Source organism: Phycodurus eques, chromosome 11, assembly GCF_024500275.1.
Source record: "Phycodurus eques isolate BA_2022a chromosome 11, UOR_Pequ_1.1, whole genome shotgun sequence".
Taxonomy (NCBI): Eukaryota; Metazoa; Chordata; class Actinopteri; order Syngnathiformes; family Syngnathidae; genus Phycodurus; species Phycodurus eques.
In genome coordinates, this window is record NC_084535.1 from 15034496 (window position 1) to 15059027 (window position 24532).

At 42.4% G+C, this 24532-nt stretch overlaps 1 protein-coding gene across 2 annotated transcripts; it reads right to left on the reverse strand.

Annotated features, from left to right (window-relative positions):
• Positions 1-165: 165 nt before the first annotated feature.
• thbs2a (thrombospondin 2a) lies at positions 166-17270 on the reverse strand. Of its 2 annotated transcripts, XM_061689688.1 has the most exons (23): positions 17131-17270; positions 16906-16968; positions 16279-16832; positions 14984-15068; positions 12259-12458; positions 11213-11353; positions 10800-10893; positions 10065-10235; positions 9221-9397; positions 8486-8659; positions 8198-8325; positions 7946-8098; positions 6917-7135; positions 6727-6834; positions 6479-6638; positions 6279-6397; positions 5968-6202; positions 4300-4527; positions 3943-4214; positions 3770-3867; positions 3324-3463; positions 1682-1712; positions 166-1321 (listed from the first exon to the last, which is right to left on the reverse strand). In XM_061689688.1, exons 2-23 carry the CDS (start codon positions 16961-16963, stop codon positions 1318-1320), a joined length of 3549 nt encoding a protein of 1182 aa, XP_061545672.1. In that variant the 5' UTR covers positions 16964-16968; positions 17131-17270; the 3' UTR covers positions 166-1317. The 2 variants fall into 2 exon arrangements, with proteins under 2 accessions (XP_061545672.1, XP_061545673.1); XM_061689689.1 differs by lacking the exon at positions 1682-1712.
• Positions 17271-24532: the final 7262 nt, after the last annotated feature.

Genomic DNA, 24532 nt, shown 5'->3' on the forward strand with positions numbered 1-24532 from the left:
CTGTGAGGTAGACGCTCTAACCAGACGTGCACCGTGCCGCCGTGTCAGGTTTAATTAACTAAAATTCCATCCTTAAATCCTTATCAAAGCATCTCCTTAAAATGCATTTGAGTTGACGTTTTGCACATCAGTTACAAGGGTACTATTTAAATAACAGTCCTAACAAAATGTGTACAAGTGATTTATTTATGAAAAAGAACAATCTTACACAACAAAACATTATTTTGTGCAAGGGAATGACCACGTCGCAAATGTTTACTGGAAGAACAATAAATTGCACCAAGACAAATAAACCTTTTTAAGAAATGGTTACCATATGAATATTCACACTGTTAATGAAGCCATTGCACATAATGGCTGCATGTTAAAGCTCTGACTTTTTGCCGTTCATGCGATAATGTCTCACTGTGTAGCACAAACCATAATTACGAGCCAAAGAATTAAGGTGAAAACAAGCCTCGAAAGCACACTTTTAGAGTATTACACTTCCTTTTAAACAAATGTTACTGCCAAAGTAAACTGCCTCAAAGTATTTTCAGTTGCATTCAAGAAAAGTTGCAAATTGCTGGACAAATTTAGTGGAGGAAACTTTCAAAATTCCTCGACTGAACTTTGACAATAATGAGGGCATATGTAAACACGTGATAATTTCTTCTGGATAGTTATGGTTCTCGATTATGCGCTTTGTCAGTGTGAACAAATAAATAATATTTACAAACTTTGGAAAAAAAATGCAAAAATACCCAAAACAAATCAAGCAACAAGCATAAATAATTTACAAAAGGAATTATAATACAGACTTAGTATAAACATCTTTGGCATTTACTAAAATGGCTTTTAAAAAATAGTTGTTCACTCAAGTCCTCAATTAAAAACATTCAGGGTTAAAAGAAATGACAGTAAAATGATGTTTTGGTTACTGGTACGATTATTGTGACATACTGTACAGGAGCCAAGAAAAATAATTTCAAACAAACCACATTTTGGTTCACATTGTGTAAGAAAGCACATACAGAATCTAAGTGGTTGTTCAATGAATTTTTAAAAAATTTAGTCATAAGTACATTAGTTAAAACTAAATTTTTTTCTATATTCTGCATAGTTTCTGCCATCCATCCACTCATGTCCATCCTCCTGCGCACCCTCCATTGAGGGGAACGTATACATACAAGTCACCCGGAAAAGAGGAAATCAGAGTCATGGTTTCCTCTGCAGCGTGGAGACATGGAAGAGCATGGTAAGTCTCATTTGCGTTGAAATGCATTCTGTGACGATGTGATGTTTACTTTGAGATCCCCGCTCGCCATCTTGATTCAGTTATCTGCGGAAACACAGAGTAAATAGTGGCTATTACTTGCGTGTTTGTAATCAAAATGCACAACACCACCGCCGGGTGAGAGCGTTGCAGTCAAAAGCGCTGAAACAAACGTGTGCACGTGGCGTACGGGCATCATGAGTGATTGCTAGTAGGCTGCAGGCTTTTCCACACTTCAATGCTGGACAGAAAGTTGGAAGTCCTTGAATCACACACTGTACAAACACAGGCGCGCATGCACATTCACAAGGTCGTCCACAATGCATCTAGTGCATTGTACACAAAAAAAACATCTTTTTTTTTTTTTGACATCTTTTAAAAATGTGCTTGGGCCAACAAAACAACATGTAACACACACGATGTCACCTTTTCACCCTTGTTGGCAAGTCCAGCTCATCTGAATATCAAAAGACACGAAGGGTTTTCAGACTTTTAGCATATGACATAAAAAAAAAAAAGCAAGAGGTTTTCTGTACCTCTGGTTCCCTGATTGGTTACCACGTGTGTGCTCCGATTAGGGCTGCACAATATATCGTTTGAACATAGTAATCGCAATGTACGTGTGCGCAATAGTCCCATCGCAGGGTCCTGCGCAATGGTGGTGTATTGACGTTCAGTCAATCAAACCAGTAGAGGGAAAATAAGATTAGCACCGATGTTACGGTAAAGTATAACACACCAAACAACACACACGGAGCAGCCCAGAGCGTTACATAGTTATTTTTCTGTATGACAACTATTAACGAGGACACGGGAAACAATTCCATGCCTGTATTTACTGTATCTCTCTTCAGAATGTGACAAACAAATGCATGTCGCAACAAATTACACTTGGGAGGAGATCCATTTCAAGAGACAAGCTTTAGATGTACACAGAAACATGTTTTGGTTAAACTAATGCACTAAAATATAGAAATACTCATACATATGTTAAACATGGGTGTAAAATAACAGATTATAAACAAATGAATAATGTTAGGAATGTGCTAATGACTCTAGAGTAGAACTGGGCATGAAAAATTATTTTAACTTCATGTCTGGCTGGACTATCGCTCAATACTACAGTGCATTTAAATACAGATAGACTTCATACAAATGACTGTATACTTTTGTACTCTACTGAGCATAGTTTTTCTAGAGATGAAAAAAGAGAAATGTGCACTGGTTTTTACGTTACATGTATGTCATCCTGTATTTTCTAGCATTGCAATATATATCACAGGGTTAAAGAAAATCGCAATGTAATTTTTTTCCAATATCGTGCAGCCCTAGCTTCGATCCATACACACAAACACACTGCTGCTAAGAAAGAAAATCTGTAATATCCAAATATTCACACCTGCCAGTCTAAATAGAGCTGTATAAACAATTGAAGGCCTTTGGCAAGACAGATCAATTTTGCATAAGCCTGACTTTCAACATAAACATTCACCCATTACTCACTGCTGAATTGAGGAAAAGTCTTTTTCTCTGTTAAATAGGAGTGAGCATATCTTGGATTCACCCCGTTATCTGGATCCACAACAACATTTAGTGGATTCGCAGTTAAAAAAAGAACAAGTTCCAGAATTTTGATGATGATTAGTCTCACAATTGGATGAATTATTGTCATCTTTGTAGTCTAAAATATAAAGTTTCTGCTGAGACTTTCATTGGCATGGAATTCACATGTGCTGTTTAGGTCCATCACTGTCCCGTTAGAAGGTGCACAGCTATTACTATCTCATTTAAAACCATGCTACTCATTTCGAAGCTAAGAAGCACAGTCAGTCCAACTCTGATGTGGATCATTCAACTTATTACAACTATAAAGTAAGCTAACAATAAACTCAGTAAAAAAACAAACAAACAAAAACAAAAAAACACCAACTGAATTCCACACTCAAGACTTTCCTCGTAGCTATGGCTGATAAGAAAGACAGACAGTAGAAAAGCCAATTGTTCATTGAAGGATTGAAAGATATACATTTATATAAATGTATATACATTTAAAATGGTTTCTACTAACCTCTGCACTCATACTTGAGGTCGGAGAAGAAGACCAGCTCTTGTGAGAAGACAAACAATCCTAACCTTCCACCAGCAAATGTCTTGTCATAAACTGGTCCTGAGTCAGCCATGATCTGTTTTCCCTCGTATACAACAACTCTGCAAACAATATGATAAACACATTAAACTCTGCAAACAATGTGAGAAACAAATTATACTCTACTTCTTTGCCACCGAACTCTTTATTACATACATTTGCCCATCTATTGACACACAATATAAGAGCTGTATCAGAGAGGTATTAATTTAACAATATAGTTAATATTGGGATTATAGTTTGCAGTGGTGTAGAACTGTACTGTTTCATACTGAGAGGTGCTCATACGGCTCATTGTAAATGAATACCCCACTAACAGTCTCTATTTTTACACTGTTATAAACAGTAACTTAAAGTGAATATTTCACCTGATGAAACCAGTTTTCGGTCTATGGATGAGGTGCCACCTGTAAGCTGTGTAATCTTTCCAGCCAATATTTTTGGGGTCATGCCACAGAGTGCGTACCTATGTTAAATAAATAAGAAAATAAATGCCAGCGCTTTTAAAGCAGAAAACAAAAACTTGTAAAATTGAGCCTACCTCTCCAGGAGTGTTGCCAGTGTGCCACAAAGCATTCCTGAGGTGTTCTCCAGTACCGGTGGTCGAGTTGACCACTTTGAGAGACACACCAGAGATGCCAAAGGCCTTGGAGGGCTTGTCCTCCCAGTAGGTTTGTGTGATCTGCTTCCACATCACCACATAAAAGCGCCCACTCGACTGGTAGCCAAAAACAAAGCCTGCATAGTCGTCGTCCCTGTCTGTGTTCACATACATCGTGCCGCTAAAGTCCACAGCACTGAATTCATCGAAGCCTGGTGGTGTGAGAGAAAAGCACGACCTTCCATACATGACTCTACTAGACTGTAATTTTACGCTGTTATAACGAGTGATGCTCACCTACTGCAATGCCTGGGTCAGAGTTAGCAGTCTGCACAAGCTCTTTGCCCTGGTGCCTCACCACCCAGTTGGGGTCGATTTGAGTGGTTCCCTTTGGGTCCAAGTGGACCATCTGGAACTTCCTGAAGTCTGTGATGCTGATGGCGTTGTTCTCTGGACAGACGTCGAGGATATCTGGGATGCTGTCATTGTCAAAGTCATCTTTGCAGGCATCACCTCTTCCATCACCTGGAAAAGAAAGGCACAAGAGAGACAGGCTTGACCTTATTCACACTGGAACTGGGTATCATGTGTACCCTGCTAATATACAGATGGATACAAATTGCATTGGCAGAGGTCTGTGCTTGACTGTGTGCCAAAGACAAAAGGATAATTTTCTGAGTTCTTCCTAATGAAGTGGCCGGTGAGTATAGCTAAGCACATTTTCCAAGTCACTGAAGCAAAAGCAGCCATCTTTTGTCATGGCGTGATAACTATCAGTGATGATATCCGAAGTCTACTTGAGCCAAACAGCAGGCTTGGCGCTCGCAGTGGAAAGGTTGCCGTGAGTCATGAAGGCCGCCGCATGGAAGTAGCTCGCTGCTTTCTGTCATCATGTTTGTTATGGCACACGAGACTACACTTCTGTCAAATAAACACTATCTGACAAGCTGTGAAGAGAGTAAACGCATCAGTGACTAAGGGCCTTCCTCCGAAGCTGTCTGTTTCCAGTTACACACAGCTGTATAAACTCCAGGTAACCCTGGGCAATTTGGGCACAGCAAACTAATCAAGAGCAAAGCTAAAACAAATAAAAACTTAACAAGCTGGCGTGTGCCCTTTTGGGCCACTCGCTGAAGTCATGTGGAATGACATCACCCATGCCAACCCAAAGCTCCACTCTTTCCACTGCCACATTTCATGCACAACATCAGAAAAACTCAAGTCAAACTTGAACACCAGAGGAAAAAGAGTGGCGTCATCACAGGTGCATTTGTTGTGTGTAAGGATGTAGGCACAACTGTCAAACGTATGTGCCTGTCTTGTGTATTTACACCTGATGATACTAAGATAGTCCTATCTTCAGTTGCTTCAGGAACAACTTTCTTGAACTGTTATTCTGAACACGGACGTCATAAATCTGACTTTTCCTTGAACTCATCTCAATAAACCTCAACATGTCACTGAACACCACACACTAGCATATAATTAACTAGATCCACAGTTAATTAACTGGAAATAGATGGTCATGGAGAATCAAAATGTATTCCACTTATCAAATTTTGGTGCCGATCTAGTAATTAGTTTTTATTTTTATGGAAAATCTATTTCCACAGCGTTTCTTTTTCCTCTTGATTTTTTGGGACGACAACTTGATTGTCATGCACATTACTGTCACCTACTGTATGCTTGAGCAATCTTCTGACCTTGTGGCTGTTTGCCATTTTTCACTGAAGATATGTCAAAAACTTATTGAACTTAAAAATGAAAGAGGAGATGTGACCATTGTTCTGAAATAAATGAGTGGTAGACAATAAATTAAGTGTATTCCCTTCTGTGTGGTGCAAAGTTAGTCATAGTAAGTCTCTTATTTGTCATCTGCTATGCCGTGATTGCCTAGGTATTTTTACGTACATTTAACATGTATAATAAATATGATAGAAAGTGCCAAACAACTTCTGTCCTCACCATCAGAGTCTAGCTGGTCTGTATTGGGGGTCAGTCTGCAATTGTCCCTGTCATCAGGTACACCGTCGTTATCATCATCAAAGTCACATGCGTCTCCTTTGCCGTCTTTGTCGTGGTCGGCCTGGTTGGCGTTTGCCACGTACGGACAGTTGTCCAGGTTGTTCTGATGGCCGTCTTCGTCAATATCCTGGTTGTTGTCACACTGATCTCCCACCAAGTCGTTGTCTAAGTCCATCTGTTGATACAACACAAATGATTGAATAGGAGTATGAAGACTTTTGGTACCTTTGAGGTGCTGTGTGTTACAGTACCTGCAGAGGATTGTGCAGGAGGGGACAATTATCACACTGGTCGCCAACTCCATCCATGTCTGTGTCCATCTGGTCAGTATTGTATACAAGAGGGCAGTTGTCATTCTCATTCAGGATTTCTACGAAAATAAAGATGGATTTTGGGTAGAAGACACAACAGTGGCATGGCAATAATAATCACAGTTTGAGGGTTCTTTTACCATCTCCATCAATGTCTACAGCACAGGCATCCCCTTCCCCATTGTGGTCCGTGTCAATCTGGTTAGGGTTGTGCTCATAAGGACAGTTATCACAGCGGTCACCTACTTCATCCTTGTCAAAGTCAGACTGGCGAGGGTTGTAAAGGAGGGCGCAATTGTCCTAAGGTTGAAAACGTACACTTGTTAGAGGAATGTAGAGGTCCAGAGGACCAAGTCATGTGTGCAAATATGTAAAAAACATCTCACACCCTCTCATCCAAGATTCCATCATTGTCATCATCCTTATCACAAGCGTCTCCTTGGCCATCTTTGTCAAAGTCTTCTTGTCCAGAGTTGGGCAGGCTGGGGCAATTGTCCTGAAAATGCAGAAGAAGGGCTTCTAACTATAGAATTGTTTCCATGAAAAGAGATGTAAGGAAAAGCAATCAAATGACATACCTTCTTGCAATGGTAGGTGGCATTGGCTCCACACACAAGGTTCTGATTGGGCCAGCCATCGAGGTCAGAGTCCTCACCGCAGATATAACCATCACCAGCATAACCAGTGCGACACTCACACTTGTACATGGGATCACTGAAATGGCTAAGGTAGATACATTCAGCTGATCTGTGACAGTTGTGTGTCTTGTCCTTGCAGGGATTCTCTGCTTCGCACACCTGCATGACAACAAAATGGGGTTAGGGTTGGAATGGTCTGAGATTGTTGTCATCTGTCTGTCTGGAAAGAGCATTGCAAAATAACAGCAGCTCCAAATTGAGATGGTTAAGAAAGACATTTTAGACAAAGTAATTCAGAGCGTTGCTGATTTGATAGAATCCAACTTAATGCATCACACATCCCACTGTGGCTCACCACTGCCTCATAAGGTACTCACAGCTGCCACTCATTACCGGCGGACCAAAATATGACTCTGCTTTGAAAGCCACTCCATGAGCTCAAAGAGTAGAAAGTGGCAGTGAGAGCAGGCCTTTGATCAAAAACCCTGAAATGGAACCATTCACTGCCAGCGGTGAGACAATTCCAGTATCCTCAAATCAAATAACTATATGACTGGGGCATGGCAATATAGATGAGCATCTGCAAAGGCCTATAGAGTGGTAAAAAGTAGTTCAGTGAAAGGGCTAGTGTATTATGTGTAGCTTTAGCTGTGGAAATACTAAACCTAATCGATTTTTGTATTCAAAGGCACCATTATATTTAATATTCATAGTAAACAAAAACAGATTTTCTGCTAATATTGTGAAAATAGTAGAGAAGTATTGTGTTGGACATGCACAAAGCCTCTCCTCCTGTCTGCTTACTGATAATGGGTCGAAGTGCTCCTCAAACCTGAGAGTTACTGTCGAAAAAAATGTGGTTTTAATACAGCTAATTTGATCTCATTAGATTAAATGCTGCAACTATTGTTAATGAAGACAACCATTTTATTGTATATCAATTTCAAGCAAGATCTACTTATACATTACCTGCTTGTTCTTCTTAGCGGCATCCATCCCCATCCCGAAAGGTTGGGTGCCCTTGTAGCGTTTAGGGCAAGGGAGGCAGTGGAACCCTGGGTCGGTGTTGACACAGCGCTGCAGTCCGCCCACGTTGAAGCAAATGTCAGACACCATGTCACACTGGAGGAGGAGGGAAATAAAGGAAAAAGCTGATTATGACATGGATCAGTCTTAAACATCCCTCTTGTTTGAATATGTCAGAGGACAGAAAACATTTACCTCATTGACATCTTCACAGTGGGTACCATTTCCACGGAAACCAGCTGGGCATGGCCCACACTCCCAGGAACCATCCGGAGAACTGCTGCAGTCCACTCCCCCAAAGCACGGGTTAGACAGACAGCCATCTAAAAGGGATTCACATGGTAAGGTTGAAAAGAGATTTAATGAAATATAATTTCATATAATAATAAAAAAAAAGATCCTCAATGTCATAAAATGTATCCTGATAGATCAACAGAATCAAAATCTAGAAAGAGAGTCTATAGTCTATAATCAAGAGCTTACCAACAGGACAGTCTTTTTTATTACAGCTGTCACTGTCGTTGACCTCTCCGATACACTTCCTGCCGCCGTACTGAGGATGAGGGCTGTTGCATTCACGTTTCCTACTTTTGATCCCACCACCGCATGTTGCTGAGCAGGTTGCCCACGGAGACCAAGGCCCCCAACCTCCATCGACTGATGAAACAGAGATTTATTTGTGTCTGCAACATCAGAACTCAGCAACACAGTAGTAAGCAGTGTTTGCATGTCAGAAGCAGGCCAATTTGGAGGATGACTTCAACGCCCCAGTTTTGTAGCGGTACCTGTCTTACAGGATAGCGACTCAGGAAATAGCCTGGAAAAGGTCGGCTTTAAGGGCTGCTGAAATTAAATTACGGTAAATCAGTGACTTGACACTAATACGATAACAAAGCTGCAGTCCACCATTGTTGTCTTTGAGTCCTGTATCCGAAGGGGCCGTTTATACAGTAGTGAAGCACATGCATGTGCAGCGTATATACTGTATTAGTGTATATATTCAGAAAAATATGGATTATAGTGCTTGACTGAACACATAATTTATGAAAAAAAAAGGTCAATTTTCTGGGGAGTAGCCAGCGAGTCAGACGGTGGTGACTTAACTCTACAAGAGATACTGAGATTTAGGTAAACATTTCCTGTAGGAGGCTCGTCCAAAATAGGTTGCCTCAAGCGAGCTGCAAGGTATGAGGAAGTGGCGCTGGTTGCGATACTCACTCGGACAAGGCTCTGCAGTGCAGCGCTGAGTCTCTCGCCCATTTCCATCGCAGTCTCTCCCCCCCAGCTGAGGCATGGGGGCATTACAGTGTCGTATCCTGGTGATCTGGCCATCTCCGCAGGTCACTGAGCAGGATGACCACGGCGACCACAAGCTCCATCCTCCATCCTGGCGAACTGAAAAATCAGACATGTCAGGCGAGCAGCACAAAAATAAATGATCCTCTAAGATTTGCACTGAGTAAAACAGAAAAAAAAAGCTCTAATTTGACAAAGTTGAAAAAATTGGCAATCACATTTTCTACAAGTAAATACTATGTGATGTTGGAGGCCATGGCTCACTTTCAAAGATGCTCCAAGGTTCTAGCTCCAGTGTTTACATCACACTGTGTAAGCTATCATCCAGCGGTTAGATTGATTCAGCCACTCGCACAGATGCAGTGTAATGTTACCCTCAAGCAATAACAAGACAATCCCTCAATCTCACAAGAAGCCAATATGTTCATTTCATCCACCAATATGTCGTGAAAATCCCCCAAACTCTTATATTTTATAAAAAATGACAATAATCATTAATATTGCATGACAGCCAAAAGTGAGTCACTGGGCTTTGGGTCATGAGTTTAGAGTTTATTTGGAAAATAACTTATACTGGGCACACCCTGCAAGCTGACCATGCAGTCCAACCTCATTCTGATTCAACATTTAGGAATGTTGCACTGTACGGTATCTCATTGGTGGTCTTTGGAGGTGAGATTTCACCAATGTAGATCACATCCCTCCCTCACATTTTGTTGACACCGTCAAAATAACAACACATCATAAAGATGATTCATATTCTCACCGCGACTGTCACATCTTCCTGGGCTGCACTTGCGAGTCTGGATTGAAGGTCCTGTGCAGGGGTTACTTGTTGCATCACATGACCTTCCCCTCTGCTGAGTTCCTGTCCCGCAGGTGACTGTGCACTCTGTCCACTCGGACCACGGGGACCAGCCATGCTCACTGCCTTTAGCTAGACAAATGAAAAAAAATATATATAAGCAAAATAGCAGTTTCAATTGACATACGCGCATTTGTGAACTTTTTACTTGTTATCCATGCATTGTTGAAACCTACACCATACGTTAAAGGTTTAGGTGAATTAAATAAATGAAAAAACATTACCGGCAATACAGTAAAAAAAATAAGTCAGGTAACACTGTGGAACAATCAAACTTGGTATCCCTTTTGATGACAATAGGTTGCCAGAAGGCTTGCAGATATGATACATCACAGAAAAGACAAAACAATACAGAATAACAATCGATTATGGGGCTAAACGTTTTGTGTTAGTATCAAGTTTATCAAGGTAATTCGTTTTTGCATTGTCAGTGAATGTTAGGTAGGGACTTTTTTTTTTTTTTTTTTGGTGAGGAGGAATTATCGAAGAAATTTCCGTGATAAAAGATTACCGAAACCATCTTGAATGAAAGATAAATTCTGCATATCAGCCAACCAAGTGCCATTGAATGCATATTACAGTGCTGCTATGCAGGAGGCGGGGGGTTCAGGCCTATAGGAGCTGCTGAGTACTTACGCAGACAAACAGGACAACACTCGCCATCAACAAATGTAGGGCTGGCACAGGCCACTGCGGGGCAGGTAATTTGGTGACACACTACCTTGGACTCCTGTCATCAAGAAAAATTAAGATTAATGCACAATCAGGGCAATTCAGATCAACAGTAAGTTTGTATAACATGTCATGTAAAGTGTTCTCACAAGAATTTAGTACAAAAAAATAAAAGAATGCAATGTCATAAAACATACTGTATTTCACATTTTGTTGGTATAAAATAATATGACCTAATTTGGTATTGGTATTACAGCAAAATATAGTATTTTGGTGTATATAAATAATCCAGCTTCAGCATGACAGTGCTTAAATTTTCAGATCATATTGTACAAGGTTCTGGTGAGATGAAATTGTTCCATTTGAGTCAGCTCTACCTGGCAGGTACATTTGGTGCAGCTGTCTACAACCCAGTCTTCCTTGTCATCGAACAGTCGGCCATCCTGCCAACACATGTTCTTCTCCTTAGTGTTCTTCATCTTTCCAAGGGCCTCTTTCATGACGGTGTTCTCTTGCGTCTGACATACAACAAGCACAGTTGAGTTTGAATTTCGAGACATCAGAATCATGCTAATTAATGGAGCAGTGAATAATACTCAAGCATGTGTAACAAACAATTCTTGCATCAGAAAAGAGGAAAGAAATGGAAAGCTATTCGGTGAGATCAGTTCCCTCATCCTTTGAGGTACCAAAGGCTCAGAGAAAAGGTAAATACACCACAAAGATCAATGATTGTTGAGAAAATCTGAATACTTGTAAATGCGTTTCGAATTACTTTAAATAACAAACAGTGAAATAATTCAGAAATTTTCATTGTAACCTCCAACCCAATTGGAAAGAAACAAGTCTGTGGCTGGACTCCTGCACCCTTGGCAAGTGTCAGTCAATAAACTGCTGCCAAAATTTTGTGTCTGTGTGCTGAAGAATGGAGGCAGCAGTGTGCGGCATTAGAATCTAAGACACCACTCGGTCTGGAAGAGCCTCAGGGACCCTTCTCATCTCAGCCATTTTTTTTCCAAGTTTCATGCCCAGACTCTCTTATTGTTGGGAGGCTCCCAGAGGAAACACATGGGCTGTTTAAACACAGCCAGACATTAAACTGGACCCTAACGCAGCCAGGGGAACACTTCCTATATCCACATGTAGCATGTCATAAAATCTGTCTGACACACAATGCCACAGAGAGCAGGAATCATAGGGGTTGAGCTACCTCAGGTAGCTATAAACAGCCCTGTGGTCACTAGCTGTTTACTTTTAAACCAATCTGGGTTACCTCTTAACCTTTAACCTTTTAAAATGACAAGACGATGTCCTCTTCCTTCATTTACTCAACGGAATCTTCCTGCATATTATGAATACTCGTCCATATACAGTATCATCCAGAACAGAATCTGCCAACAACGTTCCATCCTTTTCTGCTTACCACTTTTTGCAAGCCATCAATGAGGTTACTGACGACCACTCGGAGGCCTTTGAGCTCTTGGAACATGGTGCTCAGCTCCTCGCAGGAGCGGTCGCACATGTCTGCGCCCGCGTCATCTCGCTTCTGGCCAATGATGTTGGTGGTGATGGAAGGACTCACATCCACGATCTCTGTGCTTTCGCTTACAATATTGGCATCATCTGGAAGAGAAGAGACATCAGGGGGATGGAAAACAGAAGTACACTGATCAGGGAATGCAGGGATTTCCCAGTTCTTCTGAGGCCAAGCACAAAAGGATTGCGACAATGTGAGGATTATAGTGTTTATTGTGTTCCCAAAAACAGATGCTCAGTCAGCAGTGAAAGAGACGGTTAATCTTTCCACAGCATGGTGACAGCGAGGTTAGCTGAGGGAGCGTGGAGGAGTGGGTGGGGGTAAAGGTTGAGTGGGCAGAAGTAGAGAACTCTGAAATGTGGGTGTTCTCCAATGCGTTGTCATAAATCTCCACGACCCTTCGGATAAGTGACAATATGAATTTACCACACAGATTGATTTACATAGAAGAATTTTGATGTGGCGGCATGGTGGACGACTGGTTAGAGCGCCAGCCTCACAGTTCTGAGGAGCGGGGTTCAATCCCCGGTGGTCCCGCCTGTGTGGAGTTTGCATGTTCTCCCCGTGCCTGCGTGGGTTTTCTCCGGGCACTCCGGTTTCATCCCACATCCCAAAAAAACATGCGTGGTATGTTGATTGAATACTCTAAATTGCCTGTAGGTGTGAATGTGAGTGCGAATGGTTGTTTGTTTGTATGTGCCCTGCGATTGGCTGGCAACCAGTTCAGGGTGTACCCCACCTCCTGCCCGATGATAGCTGGGATAGGCTCCAGCACGCCCACGACCCTAGTGAGGAGAAGTGGCTCAGAAAATGGATGGATCGCAAAGCAAAAGCAATCAAATTAATCTAGACGAACACATAATATAATTATCTATTTGTTGGGTAGAGTTGCTGTCTTCTGGGCTCATGGCCTTCAACGTGAAGGCTTTTGGAGGACTGTCAAGCCATATATTAACAAAGCTGTACAGTTCGGTAAACGCGGTTCTGGCTTACAATGTGGGTATGTAGGATGGTGAGCTCTTCAGTATGTCAGCCAAGTAAATAGGACATCACATCAATTTAACACAATGTACGTTGTAAACCATGAACTGGACAAAGAAAAGACAGTATGTAACCACTATCATCCACTGTATTGTCTGTATGTCTTCAAGCAACCCACAGTGGGATACATTGTGATTGTTTATAGCTGCACATTTCAACTTTCAGTAGCCTTTACAACTTTTGACTGAAGAAAGGTCTAAAAATATTGGACCCTGCGAACAATACTTTACTAAACTGTACTTCTTGGTGGAAACAAAGCTTTAATTGACTCCATCCATCCATCGAAAGAAATGAATAGCTGTTGTTAGTAGCTAGCTGTGGTCGCAGTTGCAGAAAGTAAAAAGACCACAGATACCATACATGCATATGACATCTTTACGACGCAATGAGCCACATGACATTTTAAGCTTTCGCTTCCACCCAGTTTTTTTTCCTGGAGCCACAAAACGGGAGTTATGACATGATGACTGCGTGACAGAGAAAGCAAATGTTTTGGATCAAGCATTATAAATTGGCAAAGATTGATTGCAGACCGGGGCACTCTAAATCAAGAAGTCACCCAAAATTGCCCGACAACAAACCAGCTTGAGCTTCAAATTGTGCATTCTTTCCTGCTTGGGTTGCTAGATTAATTGAAACCTCGAGAGGGCTTCATGCTGCGTGTGCATGACAAGTATGAAAGGATTCACACAGCATTCACTCCCTGAGAGTCACACTGCATTTTCTCTCGTAAAAAGACACAAACGATGAAATTATCTCCTCAGTCTGTGTAAAACAGACATTTGTAAAACAAAAGCTGGAATTTAACCCTGCTTGTGGCAACTGTCAGGAAAAGCACACCTCATATGGATTCACTTTGTCCCACTGTTTCCAGATTACGTGACGAGTAACATGATTAGATATATACATTATTTAGTCTTTGTGAGCACCGCTGAGGATCAGAACTTCTAATTCTCATGAGAGAGTTGATTGAGTTGAGAAAAGCAACCTAATCAGCCAACGTTGTGACTTCCCTGTGTGTGCGTGCATGTGTGCAGCTGGAAGTCAAGTCTAACTCCGAAGTGTGGTATTCACTTTCCCTTTCGTATTTTCTTTCCCAGGGCTTTATTTGAGGTCCTGTGCAGTGGAAATAATAATGCGTGGGTGGGTGCATTTTTGTGGGCCACACCACCTTCACGACCTTCAGCCACTGACTCCTTTTTTTCCCTTGAACGTAATGCTGGGAAATCTTGCCACACATCTAATCTACAATTCCTTTGACCCACTTTAAAAACGAAGTTAAAACTGTGAGTCATCTGAGTGTATGCAGTGAAACGTTTGATGCGGGCAGTTAGTGCGGTTCTGATCTAAGACTGAACACTTGCACGTGAAAGACTGGCCCACATCTGCAAATATAATTATGTTTGACACAACCTTTGGCTGCTCAAGGTCACACAAATAGAAAAGCCTCTTGATTGAGCTCATTGGGGAACTTTTTGGTGGGTAGCTGCTGCTTTAAGTATAAAAGAACATAATGTACAGTAATTTAAGAGGGGTTAAAAAAAAAGAAGAAAAGAGAAATACATGGTACCTTGTTTGGAAACTTCACAATCTCGACTCAGCAGGATGTCCTCGATTGTGGTGTCAAAGATGAACCGCACATTTTGCAGAAGACCCTGTTTGGTAACACAAACATAAACCGATCATTATACTATATATCTATCTGTCTGTCTGTCTGGCTATCTATCTATCTATCTATCAACATGTTTTATTACTTTTAAGGCCACTTTGTCCATATTCAAAACTGTCCATTAACAAAATCTGAGCAGGATTTAGTATACTGCTATTTTGTTTTCCTTTTGCATAACAGTGACCTTAATTTGGGCAAATACAGGTCAAGACTTTTTAAGGCTCAGCGGACACACTGCTCTATCAGTCACTTCCAATGTAACTACCTTTCCTATATAGTTACTATTAATTTGCAATTTAATGTTGGTATAAACATTACAATACATTTTTCTACCTGCGCTGTTCAGCTGCTTGATAAACCAGAATGGCAGAGTTTCTATGCCTTTTTATGCTGGAACAGATTTTTGTCATGTGATCATTAACTCATTCAGTGCCAGCGCTCCCAGTTAACATGGATAATTGACTTCTTAAAGCAGTCAGTGGCACTGAATGTGTTAAAATTAAATAAATTATAGATTTACTTTAATCAGTAATTATTATTATTTTTTTTTAACGTTCCTACTTTTAGGGGTTGGAAAATTTACATCGCATCGGTTGAAACTTGGGGTTATGTAATTTCACACTTCCATACCATTTTCTCAAATTAAATTTCCGCTCCGCTGTATATTTTTAATTGCATGCAATGCATGGAGTACGACACCTTTAAATTCATACACACAGAAGAATGCAGGTAAGTGAGATAGTGAGGGAGGGGGCAGCTCAAAGGTGAGATGTTCTTGGCTTCACTCAAGGGCACTTCAACAGCTCGATTCGAACCTTTAATCTTGCAATCCCAGACCCAAGTCCTCATTGATTGAACTACTGATCCCCCTCATGTTCTGGGGAGGGGACCGCCAAGAGGACAACCAGCATTGTTTAAACTGTAGCTGCCCCCTCTCTCCTTCTTCTATTCACGCTTGCATGTATTAAACGAATAAAGACTTGATTCTTGCACTCTCACTCTACACAAATTCACACACACATTCACTCATTGGTAGCTTACATAGAAAGTTGCAATTTAGAGTCTAAATGTGGAACAATGAGTTGCTTTGGAATGCACAAACTGTTGGTTAAGATGAACTTAACCCATAATTCAGAAATCAAAACAGCAAAGCCTTACCATGCAGCAGCAGTGCATGGGAGGCCTGCATGACTCACCCTGAAGTGGTTCTCCCGGATGGATCCTTTGGCCACATACATGCGGCTTCCCTCGGCCTGCAGGTGCTCGTAGAACGGCTCGTCCAGGATGACGCTGTCCACCAGGCTGCAGCCCACGTACAGGTTGGCGTTCTCCCCGTGGACCTGCAGCGCTATGTTCTTCCACTGGGAGTCGGACAGGTCCACGTCCTCGAACGAAACGATATTCTGGGCACCTTCCAGCCAGTAGACCAGGTCCAGGGAGTTGGCGCGTCCGTTGGACACGATCTCAAACTGGCGCTGGCCGTCGGGACCCTCGAAGCCCAGCAGGGTCCCCCGAGAGCTGCGGTCCTGACGGATGCTGGCCACGAACACGAAGCCCTCGTTGTTTTGGATCTGGCGCACTATTTGCCCGAGGATGACGGGGCTCACCGGGGGCAGGTGGTCGAAGCGGATGAAGCGGTAGGCGGGGGCGTCCGAGTTCTGGCCCCGGAACTGTTTGGCCCCCAGTGTCTTGCGGCTGATGTGGCTCACTTCGAACAAGTCGAAGGAGGTGTCGTCGTCTTGCTCGCCATCTACAAATTTTACACAGTTACACTGAAAATGTCTCACGATTAACGAGCTATTTCATCCAAATTAAATGATTACCTTGAGCGAGCGTGCGGAGGAAGAGGAATGATATCGGTAGCAAGTACCTGAGTATCATATTGCCTTCGAACACAACACAAACAGCCTTATTACTTTCAAGCCTTCACGACTTTCAATAATATGAATTAAAAGGCACAAATGATTTTTAAATAACGCAATAAACTTGTGTATTGCCAACACGGAGCTTCTACGAATGAGTTAGCATCCGCACGTGACCGAGCTTACCTCAAATGTTAAATTAATCCAACAATAAAGTAAAAAATAAAAAATAATAATAATAAAGGAAGCGAAAGAAGTCGAGGAGATATGACGATAAAGCGGCACCTCCAGGACCGGAGTAGGAGAATCCCACTCCGAGTGACTACATCCACCGACTGGAGGTGAGAGCCACTCCTCCCGCCTCTTATAGTGGGCCCTCGGGGGGGGGGGGCTAGCAAGTCTAGCACAGGCTCTTCGGAGCCCATCTTACAGAATGACCTTACCGTGGCGTCATTTGCTTTACACGCACACACATATACACACGTTATCGTGACGTCTCCCTCACGCTCATCCTCCCCTTGGCACTCACTCCCCCCCCCCCCCCCTCCCCCATTCATTTGAACTCAATTGAACTCACTTTTACAAGGAAAAAGTGTTACATGAGCAATGTAGGTGCACTTTACTGTCAACGTCTATTCGTTCATCTATCCATTTTCTGAAAAGCTTGTCCTCACTCGGGTCACGGGACTGTCAGTGTATTGTTGAAGTAAAATCTGCAGGAATTGATCTTCGACTGATGTTTTTCTATCAGGAAATATACAAAGCGCAAACATCACCATATCAGAAACCACTACTGGGTGTTGGTAATTTCGTGGACCGGTCTCCTCCAGCGCACTTAAAAGAGTGACGTCTGCACTGCCGTAGATGTGATCATAGCTGACTTCAGTCCTGTCCAACCAAAGCAAATCCACTCATTCCCTTTAAATGTGGCGCACTAGAGTTTAGGTTCAGCGTATCCATCCATCCATCCATTTTCTGAGCCGCTTCTCCTCACTAGGGTCACGGGCGTGCTGGAGCCTATCCCAGCTGTCATCGGGCAGGAGGCGGGGTACACCCTGAACTGGTTGCCAGCCAATCGCAGGGCACATACATACAAACAAACAACCATTCACAGTCACAGTTACACCTACGGGCAATTTAGAGTCTCCAATTAGTGCATGTTTTTGGGATGTGGGAGGAAACCGGAGTGCCTGGAGAAAACCTACGCTGGAGAAAACCCACGCAGGTACGGGGAGAACATACAAACTCCACACAGGCAGGGTCGGGGATTGAACCCGAGTCATCAGAACTGTGAGGCTGACGCTCTAACCAGTCGCCACCGTGTCCCCCGTAATAAAATATGTTGAAACAATTTTACATTCTAAATGTAATGAAGACTACTGTGTATTCTTTTAATGAAAAAGGTACCAAAGTTATGTCATTAGCACTGCTCCCTCACAGAATGGGGCTGCTCTTATCCCTTGAATTTGCGTCAATGTGCAGAAACCATATTTTGCTGTTCATTTTGACAAATGAAGTATATCTAGGCTATTTTTAATTTTACAATCATTTTCAGAGGGAGGCGGCACGGTGGCCTGCTGGTTAGCACATCTGCCTCACAGTTCTGAAGACCGGGGTTCAAATCCCGGCCCCGCCTGTGTGGAGTTTGCATGTTCTCCCCGTGCCTGCGTGGGTTTTCTCCGGGTACTCCGGTGTCCTTCCACATCCCAAAAACATGCATAGCAGGTTGATTGAAGACTCTAAATTGCCCGTAGGTGTGAACGTGAGTGCGAATGGTTGTTTGTCTACGTGTGCCCTGCGATTGGCTGGCGACCAGTTCAGGGTGTAACCTGCCTCTCGCTCAAAGATAGCTGGAATAGGCTCCAGCACGCCCGTGCCCCTAATGGGTACAAGCGGTACAGAAAATAGATGGATGGATTTTCAGAGGTTAAAACTTTAATGATTTTCATTTTCAATTTCGAGATGTAACAATGATGCGATTGATCCAAAGAGGTCTTCTGTTGTGCCATAAAGACTAGCTTTGAATATTAGACCGTCCATACATCCATTTTCCATACAGCTTATCCTTACTAGGGTCGCGGACGTGCTGGAGCCTACCCCAGCTATCTCTAGGCGAGAGGCGGTGTACACCCTGAACTGGTCGCCAGCCAATCGCAGTGAATATTAGACCAGCACACAAAATTGGATTTTCATGAAGAAACACATGGCTTCTTTGATAAAAGTGGGCTCTTGAAGATGTCCATCCATTTTCAACACCACTTATCCTGGTTAGGGTGGAGCCTACCCCAGCTGACTTCGGACAAAAGGCTGACTACACCATGAACTGGTCACCATTCAGTCACAGGGCACATATAGACACGGACAACCATGCGCAGTCACATTCACACTGTTACTGAGTGGGAACTGAACCCACGCTGCCCGCACCAAAGTCAGGCGAGTGTACCACAACACCATCAGTGACTGCACTTGAAAATGTTTCAACTGAAAAGCTATTTTAAACCCATAAATCAAAAATAATTCTTGCGATGTCTGCAATGTGAGAGTGGAAAAAAACCCTGATACAATAGATGCTTGGAATGTTTCCAATTTGCTTGCAAGCAGTGTCTTGCGTCTGGTGATCGTCAGGTTTTTGCCAAGGCTTCCTTCTGTGGTCAGAGAAAGAAAAGCTGATATTGCATCTCATTCTCGGAGCCCTGCTGAGGGGCCACGAGGGCTAGACATGGATATACGTGATGGGTTACATCTCAAGGATGGTGGACATCGCTGCCAATGTACATTCCATTTAGGGAACAAAAGAAAGTATGGACAGTTTTTTATTTGTCTTTTAACAAGTCGGATTGACTGCAGTGACAAAAATTCAAAGCATTAGTGAATAATTAGTTATAGAAGAATGTAACTCGGCTCATGCATGAAGAAAAACATTCCACAAAAAGGAGTGGGGAAGCTCAAAAAAGGATTTGAAGAATAAAAAGCGGTATCACAAATGTCTGTTATACTCTACAACTTTGAACTCCTAGATTTATTATCATAAAGTGTAAATGAATTATAACAGGCACTACAGTGATTTCGTGGTTATCACATCTTCCTCACAGTTCTGAGGTTTGGGGTTCGAATCTTGGCTTGTGTGGGGTTTCCCAGTACTCGGGCTTCCTCCTACACTCCCAAAACATGCATAGGTTAATTGAAGATTTTGACACTTGTCCAAGGTCAGCTGGTTTATACCCGAGCTCGCCTCACCAGTTACCCTAATGGGGATAAGCGGTATTGAACATGTATGGATTCATCATAAGAATGCCAGAATGCTTGACATCTGAATCATCTAATTAAGTACACCTGTGCTTCTAATATTTGCATCATACATTCTGTTACAAAAATAATAATGCTCCATTTTCTATATGGTTTATATTGTCAGGGTCACAGGTGAGCTGGAGCATATCCCAGCTGAATTCAGGAGAAAAGTGGACTACACCTTGGACATATGATGGAACGGAACTCACACTGCCTCAACCCAAGTCAGGTGAGTGTACCCATACACTATTGATGGCACCGCAGTAAGTATAAACTCACAAATATAGAGCAATATATTCACGAATAAAGCTTTCAAGAAAAGTGACAGGTCTTCTAAATTATTGTAAAAAAAGAACCCAAGTCACATTAGCACTCTGATTTCATAGAAAAGATTATATGAAATAGCTTGTTCATCCTTAACCAAATAATACTTAAAATAATTTCCAACACTTTTCATCTCTGTTTCCATAAGATCATTTAGCAAATGTTGACTGTGAAGCACCAAGCAGAGATCCACAGGCACAAACTCCAGAGATGCAGAGTGGTGTCACTTCGGTTGATAAACAACTGCAGATTCCGTGTGTCTTCTCCAAGCTGTGACCTCACCGTTGAGGTTTTCAAGCGTCTTTAACATTTTAAAGAAACACACACACCAAAAAAAACAACTTTTCGGTACGACTAAAGAACACACGTCTGGCTCCTGAAAGGTTTGAAATACTGCAAACAGGTGAGAGACACACACGTGTGACGTGAGAGTCAAAAATATAATCTTTTGGGCAATTCTCAGAATCCGTTATTTCATGAGGATTTACTTCAAACAGGCTTTGGATGAGGATCCTGCCAAAAAAAACTGAGCAATACCAATGAACCAGATTTGGCTTGAAGGGCTGGCATTATAAAATATTATATTGCACAATCTCCCAAATGGATTTTCAGCTCTTTGTGTATTTGAACTCCAATGTTAAATATGTAAACATATGAAGAAAAGCAATATTTAATGTGAAGACTTCAGTCATGGAAGCTACAAGTAACTGCTCTTGAGCTCATGTGTGATCTTAACAAACATAATTTAATTGGTACTTAAGTATTTATCTTAGTATGTAAACTCAAACAGACCTAGGTCATAATTACTGTATTTATCTATTATAAAATGTAACCTCACTATTTAGTTTTGTAACTAATAACTTAATCAACAATGATGCCTATTTGTAAATGTTTGTTATATGCCCACACACACACAATTTTTCATTCTTCATTGAGAATAAACAGGTTCTTCTCTGGTCAATGGCCAACCTAAGAGGCTAATTGATTGTTTTATTGTAACACTAAAAACAGTCATTTAAAAAGAAACATTTATCATGCTGATTGAGAGCTGATGTGTGGATGTACTGTATTTTACAAGTGCCACAATATTAGATCGTTTCTGTCCAAATATTGTGACACATGGGTCAGTCCACTGTCACAGGATTTGCTTTTTTTGTCTCTTGCCTTACTTTTAAACACTTGTGTGCTCTGGTTTATTTTCTTTCAGCAAATGCTCGTCAGGATCTATCCTCCTTCCATGCTCCCGCCTTTGACCTGATGACAGTTTATTGTTCATAGTCGGGAACCAAACCAGCTTGACAAAAATAAAATTCTCAGAGATCAAGATAGTTGACAACCAGCAAAATAGTAACAAAAAAAACATTTCCTTCTAAAAAAACAAAAACAAAACATAAAACATGGATTTTAGGCATTAACAGTGGTGCAGTAATAAAAAAGAAGTGTTTTTATAACTAGGAGAATGTCATCTTTTTAATTGCCATAGCAACCCTAAATCACCTCCTATGTGGTCTTATATTAAAACAAATTGCAGACGTGTATACGAATTCATATTTACTACAATCTTCTACTACTTTATACTTACAACAGTTGGGACACAATGGAGCAAAATTGAATGCAATCGTTCCTGACCATTGGTTTAAAAACCTAGAGGTTTCCCAATGTTCTGAACTAACTTTGTAACTTTTGAGTCAATTCAGAACATTTACAGTAAATATTACTTTTAAGAGATTTTAAAATGCTGACAGTTTGACCCTGGAACTGATTATTCCATCTTCCATTATTTACTACAAGAAAAAATGTTTTGTCAAAGGAAATTCCATGTGTCATTATGAATATTCAGCCAGACATTTTCTATTGCACTCGTCCTGATTAGGGTAGACACTGCCAGTGAGCTGGAGCCTAACCCTGCTGACTTTGGGCAAGAGGCATAATACACCCTGGACTGGTCATCAAGTTGTATGTACTTAATTCGATGCATACTTACCCAAATTCAGGTTTGAATATACGGTATGTGGTAGATAACGGAGGCACAATCACCATTTCACTTCTTCTACTCACCCCAACCCAATTGCATTTTCATTTGTGAGATGCAATCATCCCATAATGACTTCCAGACTTCTCATTTCCCTGCATGTGATGATGGGCTACGGGGATTTAATATAAGGCAGAGTACTCAGTTAATTGGTACAAGTTTATAAGCGCTTACCAGTTTGAAGACGTGTGCTCTCATTCTACACATGATATTTGGAAAAATAACTTCCATCAACTGCAATTATAAACATGTGTGGACGATAAGAGACCAAACTATGATGTGCATTATGTGAGAGGGACGAAAGTAAGAGTGGAGATCTCCTTATGCGGCAGACGAAGAGGAGGTGGATGAAGAGGAGGAGGAGGAGCTTTGGCTTTGGGTCCCTGGGCACAGGAGGTGCTGCAGCCTAGTTGTCGCTCAGATCCTTCATATAATCGTCATACTGTATGTGCTCACAGTGTTTGGAGGTGAATAACAAAGTTCCCTGCTAAATTATAATCGTTCCATCTTCTAACCATATACGGTCATGACATTACAGCTGTATTCAACTACATTTACTTAAAGCACCAATATGTTATAAATTGACCTTAAAATAACAGCCTCTTTAACATTTGGATGATACACTGCTTCGGAATAAGCATCCCTGTCATTGCTATGGCAACCCCATCATAACTACACTAGTCTATATTGGTGGACCAGCCAGAACAACTCTCATGTTGTGCTTTGAGATACTGTATTACTGTATGTTAACATGGATGCCTCAAGTTATAACTGATCAACATAAAGTGTAAGTGTAAAGCCATATTCCGCTTGGCTAGCCGGTACCGATCAGCTGCCTCCGGAGTCCTACAGGCCAAGAGGGCCCGATAGGACTCCTTCTTCAGCTTGACGGCATCCCTTACTGCTGGTGTCCACCAACGGGTTTGGGGATTGCCACCACGACAGGCACCTACCACCTTACAGCCACAGCTCCGGTTGGCTGCATCAGCAATCGAGGTGCGGAACATGGTTCGCTCTGACTCAATGTCCCCTGCCTCCGCCGGGAAGTGGGTGAATGTCTGCTGGAGGTGGGAGTTGAAATTCCTTCTGACAGGAGACTCTGCCAGATGTTCTCAGCAGACCCTCACAATATGTTTGCGTCTGCCAGGTCAGACCGGCATCTTCTCCCACCATCGGCGCCAACCAGGTGGTGTTCGGTTGACAGCTCCAACCCTCTCTTCACCCGAGTGTCCAAGACATGCGGCTGCAAGTTCGATGACACGACCACAAAGCCGGTCATAAAACTACGGCCTAGGGTGTCATGGTGCCAAGTGCACATATGGACACCCTTATGTCTGAATAGGGTATTTGTTATGGACAAACCGTGATAAGCACAGAAGTCCAATAACAGAACACTGCTCGGGTTATGATCGGTGGAGCCGTTCATTGCAATCATGCCCGTCCAGGTCTCACTGTTATTGCCCACGTGACTGTTGAAGGAGGGAGTCCCCAGCAGGGCCACTCTCCAACAACCTCTCCATGGCCTCAAAGAATGGTGGGTAATCTGAGCTTCTGTTTGGTGCATAAACACAGACAACAGTCAGGACCCGTCCCTCCACCCGGGTAAACCCCAATGTACGGGCACCGAGACATGGGGTAATCAGTATACCCACACCTGCTCGGGGCTTCTCACCATGGGCAACTCTAGAGTGGGAGAGAGTCCAACCCCTCTCGAGAAGATTGGTACCGGAACCCAAGCCGTGTGTGTCGAGGCGAGCCCGACTATATCCAGTCGGAATTTCTCGACCTCGCGCACCAGTTCAGGCTCTTTCCCTGCCAGAGAGGTCACGTCCCACGTCCCTAGAGCCAGTTTCTGTAGCCAGGGATCGGACCTGCTAGGTCCCCAACTTTGGCCGCCACCCAGCTTACACTAACCCGACCCCCTTGGCCCCTCCCACAGGCGGT

Bases quoted from the DNA above. Each gene is read 5' to 3' on its own strand.
- thbs2a (XM_061689688.1), bottom strand. From the start codon at position 16,963: ATGATACTCAGGTACTTGCTACCGATATCATTCCTCTTCCTCCGCACG. The intron at 6,203-6,278 runs GTACTGTAACAC...TTGTATCAACAG, and splicing joins TCCTGCACAATCCTCTGCAG to ATGGACTTAGACAACGACTT. The intron at 4,528-5,967 runs GTGAGGACAGAA...TTTCTTTTCCAG, and splicing joins AGACCAGCTAGACTCTGATG to GTGATGGAAGAGGTGATGCC.